At 43.1% G+C, this 24,508-nt stretch overlaps 1 protein-coding gene across 1 annotated transcript in view; it reads left to right on the forward strand.

Moving 5' to 3' along the window:
* The window catches only part of UBXN2A (UBX domain protein 2A), a 99,051-nt gene that overhangs the window by 24,263 nt on the left and 50,280 nt on the right, over nucleotides 1-24,508 (forward strand). The window contains exons 3-4 of the mRNA XM_069236019.1: nucleotides 7,099-7,237; nucleotides 14,397-14,510. Coding sequence (XP_069092120.1) covers nucleotides 7,099-7,237; nucleotides 14,397-14,510 — 253 coding nt within the window. The remainder of the gene's footprint in view (nucleotides 1-7,098; nucleotides 7,238-14,396; nucleotides 14,511-24,508) is intronic.

Below are 24,508 nucleotides of genomic sequence, written 5' to 3' on the forward strand. Positions count from 1 at the left end.
TGCTGTTTTGCTGCCTATGATGTTCAGTTCACCATCAGTGACATTGGTGTCCAGATCAATGCTAGAACATTCCTTTTTGCTGCTTCATTGACTGATCAAATTATACAAACCACAAAAGAAAAATATGCAAACTACCTTGGAGATTAAGAGATGCCAGCTATAAAGAAGGTCATGACACCTGAGGCGTTCATGATATCTCAAGAGGTTTTTGCATCGGGATACAAATTAGGTTTTTGCATTGGAGTTCAGTGTTTCTGACATGGAACAGGCATTAGGTCTGTATAAAACCAGCGCTGTGGGTAAGTTTCCCCAGAATGAGGTTTCCTTGTCTGGAAAAAAAAATAAAAAATCAACAATTTTCTAAGACCAGATCTAATATCTTCGTAGAGATTGTAGCAACTCTGCTAATTTAGAAAAAGTTCTATTTTTCAACATGGCAATGATATATAGCATTTTAGCCTAAATGAACAAGCCACACGCTGCACCTGCAGCAAGCTGACAAGTTACGAGGCCACCTAGTCTTGCTCTCCTGTCATTATACCGAATACACAATAGTCTTCAATAAATTTAGCATCCTTAACTAAATGTAAGCCCACCATAATGCCATCGGCACTGTCCTATCAAGATTATAAACTTCTAGATTCCTTGGGGCGTAAAGTTTTCTCCTCAGGCAGTTTGGCCCTCAACGCTTTTAACACTTTATGCATGTTAGTGCATTATTTCCCTGACAATTTGGAAATGTCCACTCCGTCCTTGCCACAACACCTTCAAGGGCCTATCTCTCAGCTGTTTGCTATCAGTAAGGAGGGTAAATCGCAAATTATGCTTGCTTGACTGGATACTGTGAATGCAGTAGCAATGTCATTAAGGTCTGGAGTGGTCCAGTGAATTCATGCCTGGATGTCCTTGGCTGTTTTTGTTTGGGGTGATGACTTGACAAGGCTATGGGCAATTCCTTTTCAGTAGGAATGCAGACAACTCCTTGTACCATTTTAAAAAGCGAAAGAGTACAGCTTAGGCCCTTTGTCTTCACCAACCAGAAGATTTCACTGGCAGTACCTCAGTTTTGCCAGCTAATGTCAGTAATAAAATTGAGCCCGATGTATTCAGCCATACTATCAGCAGTCTTTTCTACCTCGACCCAGGGATGAAGATGCAGGATGCAGCTGCCCATAGTAGCAGAACCTCTCCTCTTCTTATGCGCCAACCATACTTAAACTGCACAAAGTATTTTGTCCACAAGTAGCCCAACACCCTTATTGGCAAAAGGTCAGGTATTTATTGTGAAAACGAAAGTTCACCTTTGAATGTTGTGTCTATCAGATCATTTTCCTGGGTATTAAATTATATTCTAAAGAGCTCCTTGCCCTTCCCTGCCTGAATAAACCTATTGATGGTGGCGATTTTAAAAGGAGAACGGGGAGTTTTCCATTCACAGAAGAGGCACACTACGCCAGATATTTCTGTTCCTCGAAATAGGCAAAGATCTCTAAACCATTCTAATGTTCTAAACAAATTCATGAGGAAACAGCAGCTCTAGATGGTAGCCATTCATTAGATCCTTCGGGCACCTTAGGATCAATAATGAAACGTCTTGTCACTCTTTCCCTTTCTGATTCAAAGGTGCCTCAAACCATTTCTGCATTTCAAAGTTTGCCATCCTATCTTTTAGCCTCTTGTTTTCTTATTTCACAAACATAATGGCACTAGTGGTGACAATTGGCCTGATGTATAAATATTCCTATTAGGATTGCATCAAATAACGATTTGCAGTTTCTTAATAGGAATCTACTAAAATGCATATTGTAGAAGTGGGTGCAGTTGGTTCACAAAATAGGGAGTCGTAGTAGTCCGCAATTTGACCTACTTCATTAATATGCATGAGGTAGGAGGCAAATTGTGACCCAAAACAATTGGTTAGAGTCACAGGCATGGTGGCCTGTTTGAGTCAGCAGACCACAATGTCTCTGATTGCTTTTAAATAAAGCATTTCTTTTTAATGCAGAATGTTTTCCCAATAGGAAAACGGGATGCATTTATAAAAGAAAATGAATGCTTCACTAAACATTTTTTTTAGAAGCATGCTTGCTCGTAAAAAATGTTTTTGTTGACATTCACAAAGGGGAAGGCATCTCTTGGACACCCCTTCTCGTTTGCGAATGCTTACCACCACAATTCTGTTGCAAAACATTAATAAATAAGTTAAAGAATCTGTATTTGGAACGGAGATTCTTTACATGCCCTTTCTAAATACCAATTCTTTATTTAGTCTAAAACCCAAATTGTGATTTGATAACACGTTACCGAATCTCAATATGTGTTTTGTACATTTAAAAAAGCCATCTTGCATTTGCAAAGCCTCAAATTAGATTTTTGCGACAGTCGAACCTCTTGGTCTTTAGGTGATTTCCTGACCAGATCTTCTCAAGGCCAAACCACTCTACATTTATAAGTTGTAATGGATCTTTTTCAGAATGCAAGCTTGTCACTGAGTCTAGCAAAGTCCTCTCAAATTCTGGCTCATAAGATGAAATTCCTCAATAGTAGTTGTAGACACTACGATCCTTCAAGGCATTCCTCTGCTACAGTAAATTCAGGGCAGTAAGTTACAATGATTTGGCAATTTGCCATAAGTTCTATTTAGTTGCTTAGTACCTCCTCTGACATCGGTGTCTAGCATAATGGATCTTGTTCATTCCTCATGCAGGCCTTCACATAAAGCTGGCACAGTGGCACTTGAGGAACCTTTGGAATCAATTTCATGTGAATTTGTGGGAGAGGTTATGTCTGTTTGTATCCACCAGCTATTGTGGTCCAGACTGGGTTGTCAAGTGGCTAAGTATCCTTTTGCCTTTCCCGTCCTAAGCTGGTAGGGAAATTAGTGGTCTAAGGAATCCTCAGGAAAACTTTGTTATTTTATTTTATAGTGGTTGAGGCCCTTATTATTTCGAAGGTCTTCCCTCTTAAAGGGGAGCTTATGAAGTGTGGTGCACTGGTGGCAGCACATCTGTATCTAGGCCTTTACATGTTGTGTACCTGGATGACTAAATTCTGAAAGCCCCTCCAGAGGGTGAAGATATCCTGGCACTACAGACTCTCTCATCACTCCACTCCCTATTAGCCTGGAAAAGCTGTTCCTGGCTCCCCCCCAAGGTTAATGTCCTGGGAACTCTACTTGATGCCAGCAGAATGATCATGTTTCCTTAAATGGAGGGACATTAACTTGGGTTCATGTCCTGCATCTTTCTGATGATGCATGCTCACCTGTACATGCAGTGTTGAAAGATGGTGTTCAGTTTCATTGGCCCAAGATTTTGGGTTACTGGGGCGACGGGATAAAAATTGTCCCCAAGTGCTCCAGTCCTAGATTGATCTCAAGAATACATTGAGAGGGTTTCCGTTAAGACAGTGCCCATCTCTGTAATTGTTTTATTTGTAGTCTCTGATCCCCTCTAGTAACTACATCAAACAGCTGTCGGGCTGTCTCTGTATGTGTATGTGTCCCTTATTGTGAAGAATGGAAGGATAGCACTATTGTAGCTCAGCAATGTGACCAGTAACTTTTATGTGTGCACATAAGAAGGGACAGGATTGTTACTTTTGTCCGTAAAAGACCTACTGACATGGTCTGTTCAGCACAAATTGCAGCTTATGAATCAACACCTGTCAGGTGTGTACAATGAGGTGGCTGATGTGGCAGTCAGGTGCTTCTTTTGAGAGATCATTAGATCATTGGTGGGAGTTTGTAAGAAACTGGGTTATCAGTTTGGAGGGGGGGTTAAGTACTCATCTCCAGTAATTTGGGGGGGAGAGGGGGTAAGTACTCATCTCCAGTAATAAACACTCATTGCCAGGGTGAACCACAGTCTTATATTAGAGGCAATGTCTTAAAGTAGTTATGCAGTACCAAAAAAGTGATTAAATTGAAATGCAAAAAAGTAAAATCCGAAAATAAATTGGAAAAACAGAGTAAAATTTAATAAGCAAAATTACACCAAGATGACAAATATCCTATAAGGGGAACTGGAAATATGATTTCTGAAAAAGTTTAAAATAGAAATGGCGCCAAGAAACACAAAGTGCCAGTGATAGCCAGTGGTCACGATAGAACGGGACCTAGGCATATGTTGATGCTGAATGGACTGCGAAATAGTCCACCACAGGTGTACGTTTATATATCACACCAGGACCTTAGGGGAGGCACTTATAGACTCACAGGGTGGCAGGCAGAGGCAAAAAGGAGAATCCAACCCAAGTTCAGTTGTCACTGATCAGCTGGGCAGTTGCAGGAAAAGAGTTTGAAGCTTGTTGTGTCATGAGCTTTAACCGGAGGTCAGCTTTAAGACCTTTGGCATTAACTTCTTTGTCCTGGGTGCAAAAGAGAGAGCACGGCCTGTTCAGGGCTCTTGTCAGACAGCAAGTCCATTTCTCTTCTGATCTTCCTCAGTTCTAGGAGTGTCCTGAGTGGGTGCCTGGAGATGCCACATTTATGCCTGGCATGAGCTAGTCGCTAGTGGATAGAAATGACCCATGGGGATACCCTTAACAATGGGGTAAAGGTTACCGGGGCTAACACTGACCACTTTGGGCATTTTCAAGATGGCAGAAGTCTTCAACCACTCTGAACTTGGGCTCTGAACGCTGGGAGTGTGTGCGGAGAGTGCATTTTGGCAATCTTGTAATCCATCTTTAGATAATGTCATGAGTAATGTAATATGTGAGATCATAAGCATATTGGGAGTGCTGTAACGGGTGAATTTCTGTGTTTTTTTTTTTTTTTTTTTTAGTTCAAACATTAATGTTGTCACTGAAATATTCACCTAACTATAGCGTTACTTTAACCTTTGTTTTTTCAGTGAATTTCAAAGGTGTTTTTTAATGTAAAGTATTTTATTACCACTTTTAAAGCAAATTCCCCTCCCCAATCACCCCCCCCCCACACACACACACACACACATCCAGGCCATGCAGCAGACACCCCACAGGCAGCCAACCTCACACTGAGCATGGTCATTGGGCTATTGTGTTTTTTTTGTGTTTTTTTTTTTAACATCTTGCAGCAGACTTGTTGATCCTCTGCAAATATACAGTAACAAGAAAAAAAGTGCTTCCCGCCCTAGGCCCTTGGGGGGGTCAGACTTTTTTTAAGTCCTTTTATTTTTATTTTTAGGACTCAGGACTGAGTCATGAGTCCTATGATGGCTGCTATCAATTCCTGGTTGAGGTGGTGGCAGCCAGTCAGATCATAACTTGAAGGCTGTCAGGATCCACCGAGGATCCACGTCCATAATTATACATAGGTTTTCGGCATTAATTGCTTAAAAATTAGTGAACGGATTTACACCACATCACAAAAAGCACTCTCTATGGACCGAGATTTAGCTTTCTTCCAAATTTTTAGTAAATCCGTTCAGCGGTTTAGACTGTAGCAATGGCTACGTTTCTTGTGCAAATATTAATGGGAAAAGCCTGTTTTGGGGCCCTACTCTTTTCTTTGCCATATGTGTTTATTTTTTAATAACAAAACTGAAATTTTCTCTTCACCCTTTTTCACATCCCTCCTCGCTCTGACTCTCCCAAGCCTGTCTGAGTACTATGAACTCCCAAACATCCTTCTCAAACTTACCCTTCCTTTTTGAGGTATTTCACTCAAATAACAGGCACACACTACCATTACTTACAAAAAACACTTAACTTTTGAATCCATTCCCAACATTCTGTCCCTACTCTAAACTCTGTTGAACTCACAAGAAATCCAGAGCACAAACCTGATGCAACTAATTCACAATTGAAAAAAAGTTATTATCAATCAGTTAACTATTACACTTGAATCTTGGGCTCCGGAGTAGCATGCTACTTGCCTCACAGTGCTTCAACACATCATCTGGGGTAGTAAGCGGTATATAAATACAGTTTACATTTTACGCGAAGAGTGCTTGAAAATTCTTAAGGAGGCAGGGCATCTTTGTTAGTGTGAGCAGGTCAGTCTCAGGCCTTGCAAGAACAGCTGTTAAATTGGGGCCAGTACAATCTCAAATCTTGTGCTTTTTGTTGCGGAAGAGTTGTTGTCTAGCAGTACTGCACGAAAGAGTGTTAGCTCCTTTGTGACACATTGCCAAGGAGCTGGGACGCACATAACAAAATGTACTTTCTTAGATTAGTACCCTCTAAAGTTTAGGATGAGCTTCAAATCTGAATGGACAGTTTGATTTGGGTCACCTTCCCCCTAGTATGGATATAAGCTGCAGCCTATCTAGTGTACACCTTTTGCTCAAAGATGCTCTTTTGACCCTTGGTGAGGACAGCTAGGGTCACAGGCAGAAGCTCTGACTTCTTTTCCCTTGAGGCATAAGGAATGCATTCTTAGGGAAGAGAAGATCCATGTGGATGAGCCATGTATTTATGTATGTATCTGTGTTTATAGAGCAAAAACCTTCCTTGAAAGCATTGAAGTGCTAAACAAAACCTGAAGCCCTGAATTACGATTTAGGATTATTCCTAGAGAAAAACTTTGTTCATGGGTGGTGAGCATGTTGCATAGAGTTGTTTTTATTTTAAGAGGTAGGTTGTCAGTGATGACATCTCTCCTTCTTCATGTTCAGAAGGAAGCAGACTGTCTGTTGTGCTGGTCCTTAAACGGAAATGATAAAGCTAATAATCTCAAGAAGTGCATTTGATGAGAGCCTTTGCAAACTGAGTGTGGCACTTCCATTACACCTTAGTTTGGTAGCCCATCAACTATGTGAAACTCTGTGCCATGAGCGAATATGCTCACCTCACTCACTAGATCACCCCCTTTCCCCCACCAAGATTACTGCAGGTGATGGGGTGGGGGGGTGTATATGAGGGAGACCCTATTGTGTTATGTCTCCTTTGGTGGTATGGAATGATTCTAAGGTAAAGCGTATATGGAGGATTGCTCTTTTTACTGAAAAGTAAATTGTAGATTGCACCAATCTGTCTTTAATTCATAAGCTCATTTCTGGTTCGTACCTTTCATTCTTGGAAATGTTGCAAATATTTAAAACACATTGCAGAATTGCTATTTTTACCCATCTAAATTTAATAGAAACCTTTCATTTTGATATTCCTTTTCAGAAATTCCAAGCAACGTTTTGGGAATTGGATGCAGAATAGTACAGCGCGAAAGCGATGCAATTCTTTTGTTGATTCTCTCTTTGAAGATGCTCAAAATACTGCAGATGTGCATGCATCAGCAGCTGAGGTGAAGAGTCGGGTATGTTTTGATACCTTATGCTTTAATTGATTATCTGCTGCTTGCCATAATTATTGTGCTTTCATGTAAATAGAGAGAGTAGCCTTCGTTGCGTGTCGCATCAAAAAGGATCACCGACGAACCCCTAAGTTGTGCTGTTGCTAAATTTTTAATAAGTTACAGTGATCCTCACAAAAAAGGACAAGTTTACTGCGATGTTAAGCCCACCGAGACTGACGTCTCCCAAATTGCAGTTGAAATTGTTTTTGACACTGTAGAGTAAGATCCCTGAACACTGGGTACCCCATTTGTGATGTTTTGATTATATTTGCAGTCAGGTTTCAAAATCGTTTCACACCTTCTGACAAGTAACATTTTTAGGTCCAACCTACTAGACAGCACATGCGTTTTTTTGTTGCAAGGCTTATCATGAACATAAAGGGGCCATCAGGGGGGGTCAGGTTCCGACTGGCAACCCGTCCTCGTTGGGAGTTCATCCCCGCTGGGCCTCCGCGGTCTTCCGGGCCCAGCGTATCAGGTCCTTTCCCTGCAGTGGGTGCTCCGCCTGCTATAGACCCCCAGGGTCCGCACCTTCTTGGCGATGGCACGCCACAACCCCTTCTTCTGATGGGCGCTGACCTGCAGAGGTAATATAGACAGGAGGACACCATTAACCATACAATCCTGCCTGTCACACATATGACCCACAAATTACATTTCCATCTCCGTGGGCACACACATCACCCAGAGCCCTTCATGTACACTGCCACCAGACATACCCCACACCTTGTCGCATGCATCGTCCCCATGGATGCCTGGATGGCATCTCCACTTCCATTGTTTGCTTTTCAGGAACTGCATTTTTCTTTTATGTTGAGCATTCCACAAGAATGCATTTGTTTTCAAGTGTTTTCCCTCATGTACTTTTACCCCCTGCGTTGCTCTCCGTCACCCTTCCTGTTGCGCTGTCATGTGCTTCTCCCCACTGCGTCACCCCCACCCTAACTGTGCTCATATGCAGCAAGGTTCATTCTGATAATTGAGAATTCTAGCAGTAATGGGTCAAGCGGAGTAGGGCTGGAACAGATCTGAGTCCAAGAGCCTTGAAGGTTTTTTCTCCTGCAAGAGTTGTGAGAATAATGCCTTGGTGAGAGTGTCACTGATAAATTGATTCGTCAATTGTTTTGAGTGGCTTTTTTCACTTTTCAGGGAATATATTTTGCTCTAACAATAACACCTCCCTCAATAGTCATTTCTTTCTAGTGTGACTTTTCGACCTGTTGTAAAACTCTGCACTGTTTTCTTGGGTCTCTTGTTATCTTCCGGTGTACTGTCAATCTTATGTGCCACACATAGAGGCGATCCAGCCCCCTGATACTGATATATGTTTTGGTCATGTTCAACCGTTTTGACCATAGCATTCTGCTATGCTTACTGAATGAATTGGCTAGGATACTGGAACTAGTTTACAAATGTTTTGCATCTTTTCGGTCTGACAGCATGAACAGTTAAAGATAGGGTAGTTCATTCCTCTGCATGGACTTGTAAGGAGGTCTGGAATGTTGTTTTACAGTTATGTGAGTGACATGCGATTCTCTAATGTTGCTAAAGTAGCAAGCCAATCCTTTGGTTGCAGTATCCAGTTACCATCTGAAGCTGCTATGCAGAGCTCACCCATTCCTGAATGGGTCAACCAAACTAAAATGACAAGAGAGATTGTAGACCCTTCTAAAGGTGTGGCCGAATGCTCAGGCACACCAGCCTTGGCACTAAAGTGCCTTCCTTTTCAGATGGCTGTTCACGTGATCAGGCTAAATACTGTCATTCACAAACAGCCAGTAGATGAAGTGGGCTGACCTACTCACTGCCCAGTGATGTATGCTGTGGTGGGCAGAGTAAAGTGTAAATGACACTTAGACCATTGGATAAAGAAGGCTGAACAACAGCCCCTATACGTACGTACATCTGTAAGTATTTTAATTATCAATTTGTTTGGAAAACCTGAAGCTTAAGTGTTCTCTAGACCAGATATAAAAATATATTGAGGTTGCAGGTCCTCTAGAATGCTGCTGTAAGAACATCTTCTGGATCAACGCCCTCAACACCACTCTCCCCATCTCCTCCAACATCCTAGACCAGAACTTCAGAAACTTCTACAATTGGACCACCAAAATCGTCTCTTCTGTCAGCAACAACACCGAGGATAGCTGGTACACTGAAGACCCCAGAAGCACTAAATGGCACTGTAAATAACTGCAAAGGAGATGGCGCACCAGCAAGGACACGACTGACAAAACCACCTTCAAGACAGCCCTCAACCTTTACCACAGACAGTTGAGAGAATGGAAGAAAAATGCCTTATCCTCACACATTGAATCAAGCTCCAAATGGCAGCAAAGAACTCTTCAACATCGTCAAAGAATTCTCCAACACCTCACCTCCAACAAAATTACCCCCTCAAAAGAACTCTGGGACATCCTTGCAGACTTCTTCCACAAGATCAACAGCATCTAAAAAATCTTCAAACTCCAGCCCAAGGCCATCGACTTTTTCAAGCAACACAATTACCACATACATCAAACCAAGCGAAAGGAGCCAGCTTGCCCCACAGGACACTGCCTCCATCATGAACTCTGTCCCCTCAAGGGGCCCAGCTGACCCATGCCCTCACCACATCTTCAACCAAGGCAAAGCCAGAATCAGCCACGTACTCACCACCTTGTTTAGCACCTCAGTTGCCACGGCTGCCTTTCTGAGGACTGGAAACACACATAAGTCATTGCCCTACTAAAGAAACAATCAGCAGACCTCAGCAAACAAAACTATCGACTGATCTCCCTGCTCCCATTCCTGACCAAAGTAATATAAAAAGCCATCAACTCTCCTCACGTCTTGAACGGAACCTCTAATCGACTCCTCCCAGTCCGGATTCTGCAGCAACTACAGCACCAAGACAACCCTCATGGCAGCTAACGATGACATCCAAGCTCTACCCGACTGAGGAGAGACTGCGGCTCTGATGCTCCTAGATCTCTCTGCAGCCTTCGATACCATCTCCCATCACACATCATCATAAGGTTGCACAACATAGGCTTCGAAGGAAACACCCTTAAGATGGATTTCCTCACCGGAAGAATGCAAAAAATCTGCCTTCTCGCCGTAACCTCCGAACCCACCCTCTTCAACACTTCGGTGACAACCCTGACCAGCATCGCCAAAACCCACAGTCTCAACACCATATTCTATGCCGATGACACATAACTCAACTCAACCTCTCCCTCCCTGAAGACTCCACCGATACCGACTTCCACAACTGCATGACAGACGGCGTCAACTGGATGAAGGACAACTGCCTGAAGCTCAACACGGACAGGACAGAGGTACTGATTTTCAGAAACACAGCTGGCCATGGGATCCATCCTGCTGGCCCTCGGAACTTTAACCTAACCCTACCCCCACTAACCACTAGGAACCTAGGCATCATTCTAGACAACAAGCTAACCATGATGATTCAGGTCAGTTCTGTCTCACCCTCCTGCTTTTTCATCCTCTGCATGCTTTGTAAGATATTCAAATAACTACCTCAAAGTTCCAGCCGCACCATCACCCAAGCCCTCATCTCCAACCGACTGCACTACGGCAAAGCTCTTTACGCAGTGATCACAGCTCACCTACTCTGACGACTACATACCTTACAGAATGATGCAGTCAGACTTGTCCTGGATCTCCCTAAACAAACCTGCATCACCCCCAACTATAAGGGAACTCTACTAGCTCCCCAGAAAAGATGGCAGTTCAAGCTCCTGACCCATGCAAATGAGCCCTCACAACTGCACACATTCCTACTTAAACCACCTCCTGAACTTCCATCAGCCCACCAGACACCTCGACTCTCCGTCTCTTTCTTTCACCCTCACCCCTTTATCTGACGTAGTAGATGTGGAGATCGCTCAATCTCCTACCTAAATGCGCAGGCATGGAACAAGCTACCCTTTTATCTATGGATGTCCCCATCTCTATCACAGTTCTAAAAGGCCCTGAAGACCTGGCATTTCAGCTAATCAACTGGCCCTGCCAGCGCCTGAGTACCCTCACAGGTGACAATTAGTTCTGTACAAATCTACCAAGTGATTGATCTTCTAATACCCTGTATCAAGAGTACATTACACCTGCTCAAAGATTAAAGCAGTGCCTACCTTTGTGAAGATTACTTTCCTTACCTTGATGCACAAGGCAATCTGTGAAAATGCTGAGGGTACCTAAAGAACTGTCTGACTATCGGCTTGATTTAAACTTTGATGGACGGGTTTATGTCGTCAGGGTGACTGAGGACTTTATTCTGTCATCCTGGAAGACATTCTATCCACCAAATGTAGAGATGTCTGCAGAGCCCACAGACATCTTTCACTATTGACAGGAACTGCTCTCGTGGAAGTTCATGTTGATGTAGGAAAACTTTGACGGACAGTACCATCGTCCATGGCAGCTGGTCTTCAAACTTTACAGCATTTCTTTGATTTTCAAAACAAAATCTCAAAGTGGGATTTTGTGAAAGACAGAAAACTAATGACACCCCCACACCACCACACACCCTGATAGTTTTCACTCTGTTTGTTTGTGGGGGGTCATTATTGTTTTTTGTTTTCCCTGTCCATCACCACCTGGTTCTTCCTGGCAGTGACAGACAAAGGAAAAGAAAAGGCATTACACTATTCACCGTAAGTGGGGTGGATTTTCTAATGTTCTTCTAACAACACCTACTCCATCAGGCTGTCGAAGAAAGTGTTCTGTCGATGGAGCCCCCATTTGCTCTGCCCGTCTCTAAATGAAGTCAGCAGTGTTTTCTGTGCTGTTTGTGACAAAGTATTCTGTCCGCCAAACTCTAAATTATGCCCTATGTTCCTTTTAAACAAGAACTCAAACTCTAGTGGGGGCTTACTCCTGGTCCCTCTAAGCACAGCTGACTCGGGGCAAGCAACATGCTGCTGATGTCCTCTGTAACTGATCCCTACTCTCAATTCAGGCTCAGAGTCTGCAAGCAACAGTCATCCACCAATTATCCAAGTCCTGAAGTCTGCCATGCTCCTAGATTATGCTCAGTCCAGTTTTTGAATGGCTAATGTTAAAAAATAGCATTGGGCAACATCCAGATTGCCTTGGAATGAGGCAGTGTTGCGAGTTCGATCTTATTGAATCTCTGACACTCGATCAGAAATCTTCACAGAACTGCACAGGATGATTAGCTCTCTGTTGCTCAATTGGCTCTGGTCCTTTTCTGTTTAATAACAAGAAGCAAGTAGCTTCTTTACCCCCTTTCCGTATTTTGACTGTGCCCTCAGCTCTGGAGTCCAACATGTATCGTTTCTCAGCCCTCATTAGGTATTTTGGGTTCTCTTTCTTTGCCTCCACTGGTGACCTCCAGTAGCTAGTTTGGCTGGATAAGAACATCCAAATTCCACAGCCACATTTTCTCAGATGCTCCCTGGATGCATTGTTGACACGAATTCAGCTAAGACCAAAGTTTTAGCAGGTGGAAGTGGTCCCCGCATTTGATCCTCTGCCTTGTAGCCACCAATTCCTGGCTCCCTTCCAACTATCGGGTTTGGAATCTGGGTGTTCTGTTTGATTTGTCGATGTCCCTTATTCCTCACATCAACAAAATTACATCTGCATGCCCTCTTCTGTTGAAAACACTGATTATCCTCACCATTCTTACATTTTGAGGGTAAGCTTGTGGTTGTCCAGTGAGCAATTTCCTCCTGTTTAGACTTAGGGAATGCAGTGTTTCCTGGTCTCCCTTAATTATTAATGTTTAGGCTTCGAACTATACAGTATGTGGCAACTCGCCTCATGTTTAGGGTAACGCTCTCACTCTTCTGTCTTAATCATCTAGACAGTGTTTGGTTACCGTGAGAAAAATGAATTTCCTTCAGTTGTTTCTGTTTAGTTGGCTGGGCAGCCTTTGCAACGGGGTCATCAACCTCTACAGCCGATTTCAAGCACATGCCTCATCAAATGGTCCTATATAATCTTTATGTGCCTATTGAAGGCACCTCACTATTCATACCTGCATGGAACATGTATGTAGGGCGATCTCTCACTATTGCTCTGCGTCATTTCTTATGTTCTGGTCTTTCACTACTAGCGGCTGATTCTGCTGTTCAGGGTCTAATCTAATTTTTCTTAGTATATCTGAGTAAGCTTTTAGGGCCAGGACAGTTTTGGATGACATTGCACTTTTACAACATAGTATTCAGTGTTCTGTGGTTGAAGCAAACAGGCACACTTTGCCCTAAAAAGCAATTTGATCAACTTTAACTGTTTTCAAAGGAGACAACGATGTTTCAAAACAACATTGTTAGCACTGATGCTACTTTCTATTACAGTGTGTTTTTAAACATATTTATTTATTGAAGCCATGCTCCTTTTGCCTTTACAAACGCTTCAAAGGAAGCTGTGAACCACTCTTGCTGAGTATAGTTACAGATACTTCTGAATCAAAAATAAAGTTTTGAAAGTTTATTTTAATTTTTGTAAGAATGCAGACTATTGGAAAGAGTGTATATTACAAATGTTAGATGTAACATATCTGATCCTATCCCAGGTTCCGTATAATGCCAGTCGTGTGTAAATGGAATTTTGCACCCATATGTAGATTGTATACATTTTGTGGGAAAATATGCACATTCAGTAATTTGTCCTGATCACATTTTGACAGGAAACCTTTGTGCAATGTAAAAGGTAACCTAAGGAAATCAGATGTGCACAGTCAGGTAAAACACTTAACTGTATGGTACTACCTTATCTGGTGCACACCTCACCAGAGAGTGGAATGGCGCCCTGAGACTTCAAATGCCTTCAGTAGTCATGGTGTGACCAATCTGAATTTTTTACATTTCTGAACCCTTTTCTGTCTAAGAAACATAAATACTTCATCATGTGTCCCTAAGCGTGCATTATTGATCTCTATGTGTTTTGTGTGCTATAAATGCATGTGAAATGTACTTACCTAGGATTCTGTTTAGGATGCTTTTTTAATTGTGGGGAGTTGCACGAGTGATATTGTCATTTTGAACTAACCAGTTGTATTTTTGTTAAAGTCAGTAATAACTATTACGTAATTTTAGTAAAATTAATTAGATTGCCGTAGATGAATTATTACTTGTGATTACTTTTTTAGGCTGATATAATTATTAAACTGTGGAGAGATGGATTCACAGTAAATGATGGTGAACTCAGAAGCTATACTGACTCTGCAAACAGGCAGTTCCTGGAGTCTATGAAAAAAGGGCAAGTGACTTCTCTGTGCTGAAATGTTTTTATATAACCGCTTATTCTCAAGTAGCTTTATTGTTTCATGTTCCTGTGTTCTCTGTGATCCCTCAGTTAATATGGGAATGTACTACTTTGTGTAATGGTTCCAAATATACAGTATAGATACACTCTCCTTCTAATATTAACCCTGGCTGATGGTTTTGGGATTTCATGTCAAGCCAGAGACTAGCATTATGTGTTATTCTTTTGTAGCTACTCTAATGCAGCTTTTTAAAGTAAACTTTTAGCCAAACCCAAAATTAAAAAATTAGAGTATTATAGTCTTTATAAGCCCAAGCATGGTAGCCATTTTCCTCTTTTCATTGCTGTGTTGTATCAGTTAAGTACCCTTTTCAAATGCTTTAATTTTATATGAGAACTTTGTGAAATTGATAGCATTATATTTACTGATATTTTCAGGATAAGTATTGTTGTGGGTTTGTTATTAATCCCAATTTATACAATTGTTATTTTAGTTTCTTTAGGTAAAAAGGTTTAGTTTTGGGAAGGTAGGTCTGATTTTGATAATAATGTGTTCTTTTTTTGGCTAATAGTAGCCTTGTTTTAAATTTTTCTCTGGGCCCTAGTATTCATTTAAACCATTCAGCAACGTTTGAATGCGTACTATTTGATTTCTGGTAGCATGAGTGAGTGCTTTGAAATTATGACACTTCTGATAGCACAAGGACTCTTGCATTCGGAAGTACTAGAAAACATGCTGTGGAGCAAGAAATAGTTGCCAAGTTCACATGACTCATGATGTGGCGTCATGTTACTCTCAGCCAATTACTTCTGTTTTTTCTTTTTACAGTGGAGGGCGCTGAAATCTCAGAATTCTAGGTTTAGGAAGATTTAATAAGGAGGTTAATATAGAAAGAGGTACAGTCTTCTGTTAAGTAAGCTGTTCATTGAGTTTTCACAAGAAATCAAAAGTTGAAAGAACAGTTGGATCTAAACGTGGGGTTTTCGCTCCCTAGATGAGAGAGATATTAGAGAGGATAAGTTGTGAAAAGAAAAATGAAGAGAAGGCAAAGTGGGGAGGTTTTCTCCTCGCTTTGAGGTGGTTCAAGCACCACTGAAGAAGGATGTTTTCCTTGCAGCTTGCTGGTCGGTGTCCCTTTCTTTACAAAGGAGATTCAGGCTCATCCAAATGATCAGACAGATATGTTTCTGGACTTGGCTGGTATGGATAAGTTTGCATATGATGAGTATGTGTTTGATGTCTATGATGATCAAGATTGGAATTGAGAAGGCAATAAGAAAGAACTTGCTCAGAGATCAAAAGGATTGTGAAGGTCCCCAACAGAAATGATGCGTTCTGTGCTCAGATGATTCAGCATCCAAGAAGTGCAGATTGATGGCTTTTAGATCATGAAACGGAGTACCTTAATCTTTGGGTTCACAGGTCTTTGGATAAAGAGGTTAAATTTGTTATGTGAGTGGAATGTTTACGCCCTGTGATTGACAATAAAGCGTGTGCTACCCCAGACGTAGACCCACATCTGATTAGTTTTCGATTTAAGAGGGGTTCATATCCTATAAAGTGTTTACTGAGAGAATTAAAACAGCTCCAGGATAAACTTATAGATCTGATAGGTCCTCTTGCACAAATCGTTGACTTGGCTGAGGAAGCCAAATCATATGAATTGTCTGTTGACAGACTTACTCAGAGGATGGGGTCAGCGAGCAGTTTGTATTTTAGGTCATGCAAATGCCATATAAATTGCAGAGAAGCGAAAGGCAATACTAATGAGGATTAGCCATAAATTAGAACATTTTGGGAAAAAACCTAGTGGCTACTTTTTCTAGTTGAGCTAATGATGGAAGCTGACAAAGTGTCAAAGTTCACAGTTTTAGACAAGGCCCAGGCATCACTCACAAGAACTTTTGGTGGGAGGCTTTTTGACAGAGCTGGAGCAAGGAGGCATTTTTCTGGCTGAGTGTTCAATAAGTCCCACTGTCGGGCACAAGGAAAGGAGTCTTTAGGGGCTTCCTATCACCCTGTGGTTTCTTCCTGCAGCAAGAGAGATCAGGAAGAGCAGGTCATCAGTTTAAAAGAAGAGCCCAATAAATGCCTCTTGGAACACCAGTCTCAAGGGAGCCTTTTAAACAGGAAGGGGGGTTGGGAGATCCACCTGTGTGCCTGTGAGTGGTTCTTGACCTGAGAGGATTTTGGCAGCATTTCCACCAACCCCAGATGAAATAAGTTCAACCTTTATTATTTTACAATACATAATACACCGGATTGTTATACCAACCTATGTAAAAAATTATGCATATTGCTTTCATATGGAATTTGCAAACCAAATGATTGGATTTAATTAGTTATTTTAATTTTAATTCACTACATATCACTATATCGGTTGTGTTCAAGAAAGTATAAATGTGAGACATAGATAATGCACTCACGAGCTGTGAGCAAGACCTGTTGCTTGAAACACTTTGGTGGTGGTTTTGGTGTTAAACATAATTGCAATAAAACGGATTACTCTCCAGGAGTGCAACGTATTCGCAATTGTTTGGTTGGATAATTAACAAGGGAAGGTCCGTCCTTAACGTATGCACCAGCCTGTGGAAGCACGCCACAATTAGGACTGCTTTGTTGGACGATATATATAATGCATGTTATAATTACCTCTGGTTTTTACCATGCATATGCCTTTACCAACTATGCCTTTACTACGAAATTATCATAGTAAAGACATTTGTGGTAAAAGCATGTGCATTGTAAAAACATTTCGTGGTAAGTGCATGTGTGGTAATGACCAGGCATTGTACTCACTGCGTTGTAAAGGCTTCGTTGTTCCATCATACATCCGGCAGCTGGTCACAGTTGGTCACATAATGAGGGATGGGAAATCAATAAGGAAGGATTCCTTGGGTTGCAGAGTTATGAAAAGCATCACATTGCAAAGACATCCCAAACTGAGTTACAACTTATTATGGGGTGTTTATTTGGTTTTTAAGAAATTAGAGATTTCACCCTAAAACATTTTTTTATCTTTGCGTCATATGTCAAGCATATTACAACTTTTGTTTATGCTTAAATTTATTTAAGAAGATTTGCTGATGCAAAAGTGTTAGAAGTAAGTAATCGTTTCTACAGTCATGATGGGGTTTGTTTCATATTACACAAAGAACGGAAACAACGTTGTCTTCAGTGTTTTACCTAATGTTTAATGGAAATATTCAGTTCTGTGTGTTTCGATGTGTAAAAGAGTATGTGTCCTCTTCTTGGGGGCAGGGAAGGTAGTGTGCTTCAGTTACTATTTTCTTGTGTGAGACCATACAGGCCTATAAATTTTTCTACTATATAAATGAGTGAAGATGTTAATGAATAAGGTAAAGGGACGCGCTAAAGGCTTGAGAGGGACTACATATCCCAAGCTGCTTTGAGGCCCCAGGAGGCGGTCATTTTCACCTGCACCCACTTGACACCAACAAGCGCTATAAAGCGCGTGGGGGCACCTCTCTGCGTGGGACGCGCTAAAGACTTGAGAGGGACTACATATCCCAAGCTGCTTTGAGGCCCCAGGAGGCGGCCATTTTCACCTGCACCCACTTGACACCAACAAGCGCTATAAAGCGCGTGGGGGCACCTCTCTGCGTGGGACGCGCTAAAGACTTGAGAGGGACTACATATCCCAAGCTGCTTTGAGGCCCCAGGAGGCGGCCATTTTCACCTGCACCCACTTGACACCAACGAGCGCTATAAAGCGCGTGGGGGCGCCTCGCTGCGCGGGACGTGCTAAAGACTTGAGAGGGACTACATATCCCAAGCTGCTTTGAGGCCCCAGGAGGCGGTCATTTTCACCTGCATCTGCACCCACTTGACACCAACGAGCGCTATAAAGCGCGTGGGGGCACCTCGCTGCGCGGGACGCGCTAAAGATTTGAGAGGGACTACATATCCCAAGCTGCTTTGAGGCTCCAGGAGGCGGCCATTTTCACCTGCACCCACTTGACACCAACGAGCGCCATAAAGCGCGTGGGGGCACCTCGCTGCACGGGACGCGCTAAAGACTTGAGAGGGACTACATATCCCAAGCTGCTTTGAGGCCCCAGGAGGCAGCCATTTTCACCTGCACCCACTTGACACCAACGAGCGCTATAAAGCACGTGGGGGCACCTCGCAGCGCGGGCCCTAGATGCAAGAACAAGCCCACCAGCACACTCGCGCATCCAGTTCAAATACCCTAGGCCACCCGCGCACTACGGGGATTGCCCGAGCTACTGCCTAGCAAATAATTTATCTACCCTTGGTGAGAACGATTGACTTAAAGCTTCATCTAAAATCTATGCTGAAAAACCACGCAACCAACATATATCAATCACCTCCAGGCATTCTGCAATCCCTAACACTGCCAGTGCAAGTACTTATTCTCCCTCTCATGACATATTCCCCCAGACCTCTGACGGCTTACTGTGCAAATATGACAATACTGCATCTCTCACCTTGCAGGAATATTGCCCACCAAATCAAGAACCGATAGCTAAGCCTGCAAGCACTTCCCTCACCAGGGCCAGGCCAGCTCCATTAGAGGAACATCACCACTCAACCCAGGTCTCACTGACCAACATTGGTATTGATCCACTTCTTCCCACTCAACCTCAACTGCCAAACCAACCTCTGGCAGCTAATTATGTAAATACCAGGCCATTAGACAGGATAGCTCCTCCACTCACTGGGGTACGACTTGTCTCATGGAACGTGGCAGGTTTGAAATCTATTCTCCCTCTTCCATCCTTCACCTCTTTTATTGAAGAACATGACATATGCCTTCTTCAAGAGACATGGTCAACTGATCCACTTTTTCGAACAGGCTATTCAAACTTCCACATCCCTGCCGTGCCCAGTACTAGAGGCAGGCCTTCTGGGGGCTTGACCATCTGGATCAGAACATCACTTAACTGTCGTATATTACAGCTACCCACCGATTCTCCCGACCTGTTAGGTCTTCGCCTATCATTCGGGCCTGACACTGTCGTGAACATCTTCAATATCTACACTCAAGGGGTAAGAGGGGGTCAAGTCTCCAAAACCCTTTGTGTCCTGGCAGCCCTCTTGCAAAACTGTCCCCGCCATCATAAAACCATCATGACAGGTGACCTTAATGTCACATTCGAACCTCTAGACTGGTATGATCTCAGGTCAACAGACGAGGAGGATCGAGGTTGGTCTATCCTCGCCCTGTCCATTCCACCCATCAAGAGATGGACGCAGGTCGCTGTCCAAGTAAAGTCACTGACCATGGAATTTGGGCTCAGGGCATTAAATGGCAGAACCAAATCAGACGCCAAAGGCCATCACACATTCAACAAAACCAACCACACCAGCAGAATCGACTACTGTCTATTCGACATAAGATTATGGCCCCTAGTCATCGACATGACGATCATTGAAAGAACTGAAAGTGATCATAATCCTCTCTCTGTCCATATGTTAGCTTTGGGCAACCACTCACCCACGATTAACTCCTCAGTAGCAGCACCAGAGGGTATTACGGTAACGGTAACCCAGAGGGTAACGACAAGCACCACCTAAAGTGGGACAAGGTTGCGGCTCGGCCCGCACTCATCAACACAGCTAATAACACCCTAAAGACTACATTAATGGACCTTGAGGTGGGTCCCGCAATCCCCTATAAGGAAATACGTTTAATTCACACCTCATGCTTCAGGGATATCGCAGCCCACTTCTCAGTATCCACAGCCCAGACCCAAAGGTAGGCACCGCTGGTTCAATAATATGTGCCGGTCCTTAAATAAGCACTTAATCCAAGCTATTAAGTCCAAGGATGCCAACGCCATCCGCTTAGCTAGGAAGTCCTACAAGTCAGCCATACGCAAAGCCAAGCGTGACCAAGATGTTAAGCGGTGGACAGCACTTAGCGACGCTGTGCGCGAGAGGAATTGTAGTCTGTTCTGGTCCCTGGCAGCACGAGGCCCAGAAAGCAGTGGATTGAACATTACAACCAACATCGCTCCGAAAGACTGGGTAGATCATTTTAGTAGGCTGTACTCCCATGACGATGATAGCCCCACTCCTGTTCACATGGACCCCTGCCTAAACACTTCTTTAGCACCCACCACTGAAGTGCCCCAGCTGTTCTCTCAAAGTGACATAATATATTTCCTTAGACACCATAAAACGCGGCAGGGCCCCCGGCTCGGATAGTGTTCCAGCAGACCTGTTCTCAACCGACATTGCATCCTGGTCAAGATACCTCACCATCATAGCGAACGCAATAGCATCTGGGGCGCTTATCTCTGAGTCCTGGAAAGGGGCTATTGTTGTCCCGATCTTTAAAAAGGGCGACAGATGACTCCCCGGCAACGACAGACCAATTAGTCTAATTGACTGTGTGCAGAAAGTCTTCTGCCACTGCCTCTTGGGATAGATCGAAGACTGTATGACTGAACAGGATATCCTTAGTCCCCTCCAAGCCGGTTTCTGGAAAAAACTATCTACCACTGACCAAGCCGTCAGGTTCCTATTTTTATACTGGAAAACAGTGCTCATTGGCAAAGGGAGCCTATATGTAGCTTTTGTGGATCTAAAGTCTGCTTTTGACCAGTACCTCGCAACAAACTATGGGACACTCTCTCCCGAATGGGAATTCCGGAGCATATCCTAGCACTATCGATACGGCTCCACGAGGACAACTACACACGAGTCAGGTGGGACAACAAGGGGCAACTAACTGATAGAATCCATGTATCAGGGGTGTGCGGCAAGGGTGTGTCCTTGCCCCGACCCTCTTCTCTCTGTACATACTGCTTAGAGTGGAGGCTGAAGCACCATCACTTGGCACACAAAAAAATCCCTGTTATGCTCTTTGCAGATGATACTCTCCTGATATCCAAGACCCCTAGTGGACTAAGGAAACTCCTCACGTGCTTTGAGAAATTCTGCTCAACGCGGGGACTTGAAATCAATGCCTCTAAAACAAAACTAATGACCCTCAATCCCCATAGATCTTTTAGAGGGAAGTTTACACTAGAGGGCACCACACTTGAGAAGGTGGGCATTTTCAGCTACCTGGGTATAGCATTGACTGACAACATGTCTTGGAAATCACACATAGGAAAGCAAGCTTTAAAACTGAAGCAAACAACAGGGGTACTATTAAAAAACTTTCACCTCTCACACACAAAACCAATTCGCCCAGTAATACAGATATACGAAGCCCAGGCTGTGACCTCAGCACTTTACGGGGCTGAAATATGGGGTTACGCCAAAATCCAAGACATAACCATCGCTGAAAACAACTTCCTAAGAAACCTTGTGTCCCTTCCGCCAAGCACTCCACTGTTCCCCCTTTTTAAGGATCTTGGCATAAAACGCATCGGTCATAAAGCCCGCCTACGCCCTCTCCTGTACTGGCAGCGTCTCTGGACTACCCCAGAGCTTGAAACCTTTACTGTAGCCCTGCAGGTTATTTTAAAAGCTGATCATCTTCACAGTATCCCCTGGCTACGATACATCAAGGGGTCACTTTACTCACTCGGGCTCAGTGAACTCTGGAATTCACCAACCACCTCCGTCTTTCCCTCGAAAAGCAAACTAAAGAAACTATATTGGCAAATGGCAGATCACGAAGATCCAGGGGCCGCACTTCACACTACAATATCTTGTGACTGTTAACTTAAAAGAGACATGCAAGTATGAGGCTTTTTGGGACATAATCACGGTCCCAAGGGAAAGGAAACTGTACTTTCAGCTCCGCATTGCAACGCTACCACTAAGACTTTTCACCAGCCGCGGGTCACACAAAGAATCAACCGCTTGTCCAGCCTGCAAAGCCCCCATTGAGAACCTCCCTCACGTCCTTTTTGCCTGCCCCGCGTACACTGCCTCACATAGGAAATGGCTGGCCCCGGCATGCAGACTGCTGCGAGTCCGCAGCTCTGAAATAGCCCTGCGAATCCTCAGATCAGACACTAGGCCAGCCTTAGTGATCGCCGTTGCCAAGTTCCTCTGAGCTAGCTGGATTGCTAGAGGGAACTTTTTATCTGCTTAATGGTTCCAACAAGACTGTTTCATCACACTGTGTGAGTGTATTTTATCGTTATTCTATTTTTATCATTATATGTATTGTTACATTTATTACTTTGTGTATTTATTTGTATTTATTGCTGCTATGCGCTTTTATGGCTCTTGTAGCCGAAATAAAGTTCCTTTGACTTGACTTAGAATAAGGTAAAGAAGGAGTGGATTTGAACGTTTATGGAGCTCATTCAGTGGAAAGAGCGAGCTACATTTTCATCACAGGTGGATGATTAGAAGCAATTTTAAAGTCTGTTGATTGGTCAAATTTAAGTGTGGTTTCAGGGTTTCATCTTAAATACTTAGAACATGTAAATTTAGTAACGCTGTAAGGCTTTGAGCATACATAGTGCTATCCTTCTGTCTTGACATAAAATATAGATTCTCCAAGTTGATGTGTTGTTAGAATCTGAATTTCATTTAAGACATGGAGGACTGCACTATTCTTTTAACCCACCCTTCTTGAGTAGTTGGAAAGGATTCTTAATGTTAATGATATATATGGACTACTTTAGAAATTGTATTTAGATAGAACTTGTGGCCAGGTGTCCGAAGCCATTTTGCATTTCCAAAAGATCTAGTTTTCAGAATCTGGCAGTTTGCAAAAATGTTACTTTATATTTATTTGTATAGCGCATTAATCGCCTGATAAGGTATCCAGGCGCTTGAGCATGTGTGTAATTTTGTGGCCCCCAAGGTGTATATACGAAAAGCCAAGTCTTCAGCTTCTTGCGGAACATAAGAAGTGGGGAGGAGACTCTGATGTGTAGAGGGAGGTTGTTCCATGTCTTATGTGCGATATAAGAGAATGAGTGACGTCCAGTTTTGATTTTGTGGATGTGGAGAATGTGTGAGAGTGAAGCAGAGAGTAGGTGTCTTTTGGGCTGGTGAAAGTGTTTGCGGCTGTTCAGGTATTCTGGTTCTGTGTTGTGTAAGGCTTTGTATGTGTGCATGAGAATTTTGAATTGGGTGCTGTAGGAAAGTCCTCCTTTTTTTGCCTGATCACCCCCACACTTTTTGGATAGGTACTGGTGGTTACTGACTCTTGGCTGTGCCCTGGGTACAGCTTACCAGTCCCAGGGCCAGTGCTCTGCGTAAAATGGATATGCAAATTAGGCTAATTATAATTGGCTAAGTTAACCTACCTATAAGTCCCTAGTATATGGTAGGGCATGTAGGTTTAGGGACCACAGCATAGGTGGTGCACACCTAGGTGCACTGCTGAGGTACCCAGTGTCATTTTAAAAGCAAGCCTGCCTGGCTGGCTGCTTTTAAATTAAAGTTATATGCAAATTAGACTTTGGAATTAAAGGTACTTCCAAAGTCTTAAACTACCTTATTTTTACATATAAGTCACCCCTAAGGTGTGCCCTATGTGCCCCTAGGGCTGGGTGCCATGTAACTATAAGCAGGGACTTTATACAAATACATTTATAAGCCCTGGTGAGGTAAAAACAGCCAAATTCGTTTTTCCCTCATTGAAGTAAATGGCCTTCATAGGCTAGAATGGGAAGACTTTATTTTAAATTTTAAAGTCTCCTTAAATGTTACATACCAAGAATTTGGTATCAAATTAATTGTTGTATTAAATCCCACAACTTCCAGTTGTTGGATTTAATATAACTTGTTCAGGTAAAAAGTTTAGACTTTACCTAAAAAGTTGCCAATTTCAGCTCTGCATTGTTTTTGCTGCTGTGCTCTGATTGGCCAGCCTGCAGCAGCTTCTGCCAGGCTGCCTTGATGAGGTGTGAAGTGTCCTGGCTTCACACAAAGGAATGTGCTTGGGGGAGAGAATCTCCCCTCAGCAGATGGTGAGGCAGGAAGGGGGAGGGCTGCCAAACTGGTCTTCAAAGGCAGAGAAGGACATCTGGAGCACCCAGCAACACCCCCACATCCTGCAACCCCAGACAACTAGGTGCCCCCTTGAT

The sequence above is a fragment of the Pleurodeles waltl genome, chromosome 5 (assembly GCF_031143425.1).
Source record: "Pleurodeles waltl isolate 20211129_DDA chromosome 5, aPleWal1.hap1.20221129, whole genome shotgun sequence".
Lineage (NCBI taxonomy): Eukaryota > Metazoa > Chordata > Amphibia > Caudata > Salamandridae > Pleurodeles > Pleurodeles waltl.